This window comes from Synchiropus splendidus, chromosome 16 (genome assembly GCF_027744825.2).
Source record: "Synchiropus splendidus isolate RoL2022-P1 chromosome 16, RoL_Sspl_1.0, whole genome shotgun sequence".
NCBI lineage: Eukaryota > Metazoa > Chordata > Actinopteri > Syngnathiformes > Callionymidae > Synchiropus > Synchiropus splendidus.
Window position 1 is genome coordinate 19536121 of NC_071349.1, and position 10477 is coordinate 19546597.

Sequence of the window (10477 nt, forward strand, 5' to 3'; positions counted from 1 at the left end):
GATTATCAATCCTAGTCTCTGGCTGCTCGCTGTTTACAAGAATTGCAACTATACTGTTTCCCCAGTCAAAACAGTTCGAGGGCCTTAAATGACTGAATGAAATAGTCCCGTATTTCACCAAAGGTTTTCTGGGATTCAGCCACGGGGCATGACGTCTCTGAGCCTGTGAATATGAGAAGGCAAGGAATTGAGAACTGGTCCAGAGAGTATTCAGGCTTGGACACAACCAGAACATGTGGCCTCAGGAGCCTCTGGTGGTCTCACATAATGGACTGATCTCAGGGAATATCCCTGAAAGTTTTCTGTCGTTGTCTGCCGTGTTTTGGTTGTTCAACAACAGCCCTTCTAGGAGAGCAGGTGTTGAAGCAGAGGACCCGGCGACAGAGGCTGCTGGGATGGAAGTGAAAGGCCGAGACAATCCTGCCGTTGCATGGCGGCAACACAGAGGCCTCCACGGGTCACTGTGACGGGTCAGCACCCACCATTGTGTGGAAGGAAGGGAGCTTCTGTCCCGGCTCCTTCTGCCACGGGAGAGAACATAAACACTGTGAGGCGGAAGTGTCTAGAAGCCAAGGAAAAGCAGAAGCGGCGTGGCGTTTGTGAAGAGGAAGCCAGCGTGTTGTGATTGGAGTCGAACGCCGGCAGGCCGCATTGTGCGAGGGAGGCAGGATCTCACTGTAGCTACGAAAGCAACATGTCGGAGCCGTGACTCAACTCAGCAAACAGCAGTGAGCTCATTGATCCGGTCAAAAATCACACTTTTATTCGTGGAAACGTTTCAGGTTGTCGTCCTCTGATCAATATTTCAGCGGAGCGGGACGCAGGTCAACACCCGAGAGCGCCCCCTGACTGTTTACCAATCCCATGCCACCAGACAGAAACGCCCCCGGTGGTGGCTGCCGCCGTCACAACACCACCACGTATACTGTAGAGACCAGAATGAGAACCAAAGGCACGGCCAGTGTTGCCCATGAACGCTGGTGAGGTGCGGACTCATCCATCAACTGACAACAGCTCAACTTTTCCAAAAATACGGGGTTTATTGACTTAATTGCAATCAATACTTACAAAAACCAGAAAGACAGATTCATTATAAACTCACAGAATTTACTGTAGTGAAACAAAAATGGCTGAAAATAAAGGAAAAAAAAATACATTCAACAGTTTGTACTTTCTTTGTGTCAAACTCTTCACCTCTTTCTCTCCAACACAGAACAGATTTCTTGATGTTCGTGCTCTATTATCAAATAAAAAAAAAAAAAAGCCTTAGCTACCTGGAATGTATTCAAGGAGGCACTTCCACTGGTCAAGAGGGGGCGAGCAAGTGCATCAGGCCAAACCCAACGGTGCGAGAACGAAAAACAAACTTTCCTCCAGCCATTTGGTCACAGCTATTGCTTAGAAGAACAGAGTGGGCGCACCAGACTCCTCCGACCAACCCAGCCATGTGCGAGGACCTTAACCACCTCTGCTGTGAGAACACTCGAGTCAAACTATCAAGCCAGATTCCTGGGGCCCGGTGGAGAGAAAACAAGCAACGGAATTGCAGTCCAATAACAGGGAGTATGAAAAATAATAAATAATCAAAACGCAAAAGGGTTTTTTTGCATTTTTTTTTTTTGCTTTAAATTAAGTTTCATTTGACAAAGTGTAGTTGCAGAACAAAAGTCAATAAAGTACAATATATTAAACTGTGAAAAAAAAGGAAAAACTGACAACATGTCTTCACAATCTTTAGATTAATAAGGAAGATCATAATTTAACATAAAAAGAAAATATATTCTATTGTTCATTATCCAGATAAATACAAAAAAAAATTAACAAAAAAATGCATATGATCACCAATAAATACGTTCTGATAAGTTAAATAAGCAGTGACAAGCAAACCTTCTGTCTGGAAAGTTTTTTTTTTTCAAACAATAATAATAATAACCGTAATAATAACATTAATACAAAATAATTATCAAATAAAGCAAAACGGGATGTGAGGCTCCGGGGAGCAGCTTGGAAACAGACGGGGAGATCCAACCTAGTCAAGTCGCAGGACGTCCAACTGCACCATGGGAGTCGTGGGGAGAGGAGCAAAGCAAATCTGGTGGTTTCGTGACACTTTGGCTCCAGCCGAACAGGAGCGCCAGTGACCAGCAACAGGGGGAGAACTTCCAGTTCAAAGTCCATCCTGCAGACTCACCCAGTCCAGCGTTACATAAGACCAGAGGAGAGCCGCGGCGGGGAGGAGGAGGAGGGGCCGGGGAATCACACAGTAGTCCATTCACCTCAGACACATGCAGCAACCACCCCAGGCACTTGTCTACCGTCTTTAAAAAACTAGTCCTATCCGTTCAGGCTTTGCTCAAAACTAGCTGTAAAAAAGAAAGAACCTACGTCTCGCTCAGGGGAAGTGGTTTCAGGAGGGGAGGGGGGCCAGTGCAGTGCACACCCCTTGTTTTTCCAAGGCCACTTGTGCTGCTACACATTCAAGAGGAAAATTAGAAGAAAAATAAACAAGTGGCACATGGTGTTTTTGTTTTGGCACCGGGACACGTGTGTGTGTGTGTGTGTGTGTGTGTGTGTGCAGGTCGGATGAAATGATGAGAGGTGATAGTTCCCTTACTTGACTACATCCTTACATGAGGGAGGGAGGAGAGAGGGGGGGGGGCAGAGGTAGAGGGGGAGTGCCGCGATCTTATTTTGGAAATGAAAGTCACTGCGGTGCAATCTAGTCATCGGAGATGGACAGGCGGCTGAAGATGGGCAGGCGGCGGCTGTTGTCCAGCGAGGGGGACTCGGAGCCGCTCAGGCTGCCCCCGGAGCTGCTCTGGTAGCCCTCCTGGTCCGAGAGGGAGTCCGGCGGGCTGCAGGGCGACTCCAGCATCTGGGGGGACTCCAACATGGGTCGAAAATAGTAGGGCGTGCCGGTGGGGGAGGGGGGCGCCGGGGTGCCGGCCTCCGCGGGCGCGCTCCCCAGGCTGGGCCCGAAGAGGTTGGCCAGCTCCTGGCTGGAGTAGGTGAAGGGGTTGCTGCTGGGCCAGTCCTGCACCTCGTCCGGGAAGAAGATGGGCGGCGGGGTGACGGAGGTGGGGCTGTCGCGCAGCCCGCCCGAGCTGGAGAAGCCGGCGAAGCTGTAGCTGTGCTGCAGCCGAGGCCGCTCCGTCTTGCCGGGCGAGGCCTGCTGCGGGGGGCCCCGCCGCTCCTCGGCGTTGTGGATGAAGTGGCAGCGCGGGCCGTAGGGGCAGAAGCCGATGGTGTGGAAGGTGCGGCACAGCTCCGTCTTGTACTTGGGGTGGCGGCTCAGGCTGCGCAGTTCGTGGATGCCGTGGGCGAACTGGCACTTGTCGCCGTACTTGCAGGAGCCGTTCTCCTCGAAGGGCCGGCACAGCTCCGTCTTGTAGCGGCTGGAGTTGACCTGGCCGCCGCCGCTGCTGCCGCCCGTGGGACTGGCCGGGCCCAGGCACTTGCTGAGGAGCCGCTCCCCCGTCTCGGAGAAGGAGCGGTCCCGCAGCCGGTTCTCCTTGTTGACCCCTGAGATGAGCGAGGAATGGTCCGCTGCCTTGAGGGAGTTGAGGAACTGGTTCTGGCTGAACTTGCTGCTGCTGCTGCTGCTGCTGACCGAGTGCCGCCGCTGGTACACGCCGCCCACCGAGGGGGAGCCCACCGCCTTCCTGTCCAGCAGGGCTCCGGCGGGGCTGGAGATGGGCCCGGTGGGACCAGTGCAGGCCACCGACATGTGATGGCTGGCGCCCAGGTTGCTGTTGTAGCCCAGAAGTTTGTTGTTCTGCAGAGACAGAGCAGAGCAGAGCGAGGCGCGTTAGAAGCCACACAACCTCCGGCACCAGCGGATCCGGGCCTACAGAGCCGCAGCTGCTTTGGCGCGTTGCCCTGCGGAGGAATGTGCTGTTTGGTAAACGCAGCACACACGACCTGCATCGTCGGAAACAGAACGACTTCTCACACACTTCGCAGGCGGATGTCGGCGCTCATCTGCATTTCAATCGAAGCTCACACGCAGAGGAAATAACGACTCGCCAAACCGACTCCACACGAAGCGGGAACCAGTCAGCCGAACACGCGAGACTCCAGCGGCGCAACACTGGCCCCGAGCTCGCTAATCGGCGTTATTTAGAGCCAAACAGCGAAGTTGTCAGAGTTGTCGAGGCGGCGGCGGCGGCCCGCGGCGCTTCATTCCTCCACAGCGGCTACAGCTGCGCAGCGACCAGGCCCACAACTTTTACCTTGTTCATGGCTTCCAAGTCGAAGAAAGGCGACACCACGGCTGTCGTCATCTTTGCAGCCACCGCACACGGCGAGGGAAAAGTCGTTTAAAAAAATTAAAACTTCCAAAAAAGCGTGGTGGTGGTGGTTGGAAAGTCAGGCGGGTCTGCGGAGGTGGTGGTGGTCGACAGACAGCCGGTGTGTTTTGGACCCTGCGCGACTCCCCCTGTGCCCCGCGACAGCCCCGACATTTGCCTTATATCGCTGCGCAGGAGGAGCCTGCCGCTCGGGGCGTCAACTTTACGCACAACTTTTTTCCTCCTCTCCACTTGGTCTCCTCCTCTTCTGCTGGAACCAACTTCTTCAGCTTGTTTTGGGATTATCACCGCACACGCTGCGACGCTCCAAATCCACACCGTCGACCGGGAACAATGGCTTTTAAAGCCAGTTTCAAAAGTTTGAAGCAAGTGTTGAAAGACATGAAACGAAAAAGTAAAGTTGTCTGACGTGTTTTAAAGATAACCAAACTGTCAAAAGTCGCGTTAAATAAGACGCCGGAGATGTTGATTCATGTAAATATAGAACTTTTTCATGCATATATTGATGTTTTTTTGAGATCTTTGCACATTAATACGGTGGGTTGCTATGTAGCGCTCTCTCCTTCAAACAAAACACTTCTAAAAAAGTTCTGTTATTTAAGGAAAAATGCCTCTTCTAGTCCATCATCGACCTGTTGCTTGACCCTGATGCCAAAACACTTGAGCACAACTTTAACGGTTATTTAAGTTGCAAAGTCCAGACACCATATTTAACCATATCCGCTACGTATTCAGCTTTATTTCCTGAGCGCGATGCAACACGAGAGGTTAGGGCTCAAAGGAAGTTAATAAAGACTGGACCTGGCTCCTCTTCAGCAAGTCCCAGATGGTGATGGTCCTCACAATTAAGTTCATTACTCAGCTTGTTTCTCTGCTCAAACGTCTTCCACTTTGACTCACCAAACTGTTGGCAGGCTTCGGAGCCACTGTCTGTGCTCTGGCAGCCCGGAGGAAGCCAGGTTTTCAAACTCTATCGGAACTGTTTTTCACAGCAATAAAACAAAAACAACACAGACTCACAAACGCGTCGTAAAGAGCCGACATCATAACCTTGAAACTCCAGCTAGATTCACGTCTAAATAAAGTGGAGAAAAGGGCCACAGCAGCGGTGAGTCTCCTGACTTTGCTGTTCAGTTGAAAGAGAAGCGTTTCAGCCGGGAACAGTCAGCCACCTGTTGGAAACATGCTTGTGATTTGCCTGCGCTGAGCGCCACTTTTACTCCCCTCTGCATCTGCGGTGTGTCGCAGCAGTCAGGAGTTGTTTACCCAGCTCTGTCCTCCAGCTACCATCCCAGCGCTCTGTAATTAATTTACTCTTAATTGCTGGACTGTAACACCGCTGGTGGGACTTTCCAGTGAAGAAACTTCTTCAGCCCCACTACAATTACGCCCCCCTCCCCCGACGTCACATCTCGCCCTCTGTATGCAGCAAATCTCCGCAGGAGAACCTGATACGCCAGTGATCTCACCTGATTCCACCACGCTCAGATAAAGGGAGAACAAGAGGACGCCAACCTATTGTGGCCTGTCTTCTCCCTCCCCCCCCCTCCTCTTCTCAATCCATGACAAAGCAGCCATGGGCCATGTGCAGAGTCAATGTCAGGGTTGGGTTGCACTGTAGGAGGAGAGGGGGAAGAAGAGCGGCGGGGTGGGGGGGGGAGAAAAGAAGCTGTTAACAAAAAAAGAAGCTGGAAGAGGGGGATGGAGATTTATGGAGGAGGTTTATTACTACACAGAGCTGCCCCGGGGAGAGGGGCGGGCAGAGGCAGGAAAAACATTCTCTTCTTTCTCTGTACAGGAGCAACACGGGGGGTGTGCAACTTCCTCGCCACTTGTGTTGGTGTTCAGGCCGCGGCGGCGTCCACTTCGGTGCGCCACTCCAGCTCCAGAAACTTCCTCTTCTCCACTGACTCGAGACGTTGGATTCATGAGCAGGGAAAGTGAGAGACGGAAGACGAACGTCATCATCGTCATACGCAATGAAAAGGCACAGATTTTGCGGGGTCAAACCCAAGGCCCGGGGGCCAAATCTGGACCTTCAAGTCCTTTTCTGTGGCCCTCGAGATATTGAGCGATTCTACCGAGTGTAATTGTTATAAGTTGAAAATATATAGACCTGATCTCTTGATCTCAGAGCAGCGGAGCTTCCACCGCTGAGCTTGTTTCTTTGATCCGATTGTGTCCCGGCAGTTTCCAGTGACTCCGTCTTCCAGACTGAGAGCCTGTCCAGGGTGTGAGCTCTGCACAGCAGGGGTCAGAGAAGCTTTTGCCTTCGCAGTTGAACTGCTCAAGGTCAGTGGCATGTGTCCCGTGGCACGAGGCGGCACGAGGCGGCACGCTGGACTATCCGGCCCAGCTGAGGAGGAGACACCTGCTTCCTGGCAAATTGACAATAAAACAGAGGAGGAAGCCTCTGTGTGACGGGCTCATGTCAGATGTCTTCCTGCTGGAGGCAGAGCACAGACCCGTCTTTAACTATAGGTGTGAGAATTCACATAAAATTCTCCTGAATATCCCTTTTTAAACCTCTCAGATTTTTAAACAGATTTTTAATTTTTTTAATTATTTGTTTTCTCATGTATATCACCAGATATTCTAAACAGAGATTAGCAACATATTTTGAAAAACATTTTCACAAACCACAAAATGTCTCTTGTTGTGAGAGCTTTGGGTCGAAGCTAAACCGTCATTTGCTTGTCAGATGTTCCACTGTGTATTGTCTTTTCAAGTGTTATGTAAGCGGGTGAAGTGTGCAGCGTCATTAACAAGCGCGGCGGATGGAATGTTATTTCTCTAATCTGCCGCTCGACACACTGGTGCGAGGCTCAGGCACACGTGTGCGTCTCTGTTTTATGGTGCATATTCAGGGCACAAACCGTCTATTGAGCAATACTTGAGCGATGGCTCCGAGGATGTAACGCTGGCAGAACTTCCTGTGAAAGTCCCTGACGGTGACTTGGTCGAGCAGCCGCTGCTCTGATCCTTTCCATCCAGCGCTCCGGCTGATTTGGTCAGGCTCCGGGGCCCGGACTCTGCTGTGGCTGATCCTGCCCCGGGAGACGGGGATGAAAGCCTCGGGTCCCTGATAACACTTAAGTGGAATGACAACAGGCGAAATCTTTATCTCCCCTGAACAAGAGAAGAAAGAAGTCATGCATAGATAAGGCACTTCTTCTGCGCTGTCGCTCCGTCTCCGGCCAGCAGAGGGCGTAGTTCCCCCCCTCTCGTCTCTCCCACATCTCCTTGCCACTGGCCTCTGCTCCCTTCAAAACAGACATTCAGATCAACCCTTTCTAATATTGGACAAGCAAGCGGCCAACAAGCCGGTCTTTGTGCTTTTGAGGTGAATATGTCCGTGTGTGCTGTCATGTCCACGAATGTGCTTTTACTTCAAGTGACTTATCAAAGTGGTGAGAATGCACATTAAAAGAGGAAAATGTATTTTTACTGCGACCCACATATGCATCCTTGTAAAGCAGATGTTGGTCGGCTCCGTCATGAATGAGCTGTTTTTACGACAGGCATCATAAAACGTGTTTCTTTCTGACCACTTTTTTCTAATGGGAACTACCGATCATAAAACCATTAAAGACACACATTATACTGACCAAATGTTTTCCTTCCCCCAGAGCAAATGATGATGAAAAAATGAGCATTAATACTCATTGCTTTCATCCGAAGTGACAATATTCCTTGTCCCGCAAAATAAACAAAATAAAGAGAGTTAAATTTTATGATTTATATTGACATACAATGAAAATAAATACATGGACGAAAATAATCCAATAACATTTTTATTATTAATATTTATTATTAGACATAAAATACCCTTTTTCATATTTGTCCGATAGTCACAGAATGTCAGTTAAATTTAAGACATTTTCTTTTTGTCCCTCTGCACTTTTGACATTGTGCCACAGGGTTGCAGTATGTGGCCCCCTAAGAAGTTGAATTTCCCACCGCCTGGCTAAAAAATAAAAATAATTGGAATTAAAACCCCTGACTAAAAAAAATCTATTAAAATAAAAATCAAATTAAATAATAAAAATAAAAAATAATTGATCAAAAACAACATACTGTAATGAAAACAGAACAGAAAACAACTGTAACTCCACAGCTCAGCCACGCACAGCAAACAGGAACTGGTGTCCACCTCAGATGTGACACTTGCTGTGGCCTGCTGACTTGAGCCTCTTTGAGTCGAGACTTTGAGATGAATCATGGATCAGAGCTCAGCAGAGCTGTAGTGTGCATGTCCTGTCTATAACTTTGTGAAGGTGGCACTGTGGATCGTCCTAAAAGTAACGCCGATCTTTCCCTCCAGCTGAAGCTGCTGCGCAGCATCTGGAGTCCGTCGGGTTCCATCGTCTCCGAGCAGATAAACAGACGTCAGACGTGATGATACGAAAGCCTTTCCACATCGCTCCTCTGTGATTAAAAGGATTGCAAAAGTTGAGACAGCTTGTTTACTTCTATCACTTCCCATTAGTTGTGTTCCAGTTCCCTGCAGATGTTTCGAAATGCTGATAGCACAGCTAATCGGCCTGTTGAGCAAGCGGCGGTCAGGGGAGCGGAGCTGCGCGCCTCGCAGCTGAGCCGCGGCTCCTCTGCATCAGCTGCCAGTCCTCCTTCGTGTCTGCTGTTCAGGGAGAGCCATGTTCTGCAGGCGGTGGGGGGAGGAGGGCCAGCCCAGATGAATTGTCCATGAGAGAAGCCGCAGCATTGTTGGTGGTGAACCACCAACTGCTCCGGCTGATGTTGTTCCCAGGCTCGCGCCAACATGCCCGTCCACTGGTTCCCATCAGGCTCTCACTCGTGCTGGGTGGGAAGAGACATCAGCGCTGGAAACAAACAGGGGCCTCGCCAGGCCACTCGCTCATCCTGCGCCTTGATCGATGCCTCTCAGGGCGCTTTCACACTGCGGACTCTGTCTCCCGACAAAGAAGTCTGAGGTGTGAACACAAGCAAGTTGGGTTTTGGCCCGGCTGGAGAGCTGCAACGTGTCTCGGGACGCTCTCCTCCAGGGGTGAGTTTCTCAGGCGACTCGGCGCTAGGTGGCGGAAACTAGGTGTCCAGCGCGACTCCACACCAACATGATAGATGCCGGGCAGTAAAGGGTCTGATGGCTGTCTGGCCGTACAACATGGTTCAAAAACAACTTCTCAAACTCCCACAACACTGAGGTGAGCAGCCTCAACTGCAGGAGACTGGTGCTGGGGAACAGGAGCGCAGCGCAATGGTCCAGGACTGGAGATGTGTCTTTGATAACTCAGGTGTTTTCTCCTTTTTGAGGCTGATAAACACCTGGCTCAGATTTGCTTGAATGAATCATGCTGCGCTCTACAGTCACTGTTCTCACTGCTGTGATCTGCAGCTGTCTACATGAGGACAGTGAGGAGGAAAGAGTTACTGAAGACCACCAGACGATTCATGGATCACTTCTGACGTCTGGATCTGGACTTCACTGACTGAAACCTTCTCCACCCTCAGTCATCTCTCTCACTGTGTTGAGGACGACTCGTAATGTTAAGAAGTGACAGAGAAAAATGGAGGTTAATCCGGTGGAACCCGCAGTGTGAAAGCGTCCTGGGACAGGCGAGTCGCGGGAGCTAGTCGGTTCATTTGGAAGCGATGGGCATGAGACCAGGCGGCTCACTGTTTCAGGCCAGGACGTGGAAATCTGTGCCCCGGTGGACCGCGCAGACCCGGCCTAGTCCAGGTGTCATGTCCATGCGGCGGATGCTGAAACGCGATCTTCCTCGGCTCCTCACTCCACACCGGAGAAAATCAATGAGCTTTGTGTGGCGCAGGAACAGAGGACGTCATTCACTCGCCGACCCATCTGTCTCCTTTCCCCGGCCCTCCGCGGCGTCACAACGGCCCAGTGTGGTCACTCCTGGACTAGAGTTACGCAGCCCATGTGTCCGAGCCCGTGTGACCCTCACACTTGACCCCGCCGGCGTTTCCTCTTCGGTCATTGAGCCGTCCAGATGCCGCCGACATGCCGTCACCAGAGCACTTCCCAGGTGAAACAGTGGATCAGTCAGTTTTTATCTGAAACAGTTTCCTCAAGAATGAAATCGAATTGTTAAATTTTTTCCCCTTTAAAACATTTAAATAATAAAAAATACAATATTTTGAAAATATGATCAAATAAAATAAACATA

General features: G+C 50.6%; 1 protein-coding gene across 1 annotated transcript; it reads right to left on the minus strand.

Annotated features, from left to right (window-relative positions):
* Positions 1-1020: 1020 nt before the first annotated feature.
* zfp36l1a (zinc finger protein 36, C3H type-like 1a) lies at positions 1021-4463 on the minus strand. Its single transcript, XM_053845860.1, has 2 exons — positions 4233-4463; positions 1021-3775 (listed from the first exon to the last, which is right to left on the minus strand). Exons 1-2 carry the CDS (start codon positions 4281-4283, stop codon positions 2720-2722), a joined length of 1107 nt encoding a protein of 368 aa, XP_053701835.1. The 5' UTR covers positions 4284-4463; the 3' UTR covers positions 1021-2719.
* Positions 4464-10477: the final 6014 nt, after the last annotated feature.

Excerpts from the sequence above, each read along its gene's own strand:
- zfp36l1a (XM_053845860.1), bottom strand. The coding sequence starts at position 4,283 with ATGACGACAGCCGTGGTGTCGCCTTTCTTCGACTTGGAAGCCATGAAC. Across the intron at positions 3,776-4,232 it reads ACTTGGAAGCCATGAACAAG|AACAACAAACTTCTGGGCTA; the intron begins GTAAAAGTTGTG and ends CTGTCTCTGCAG.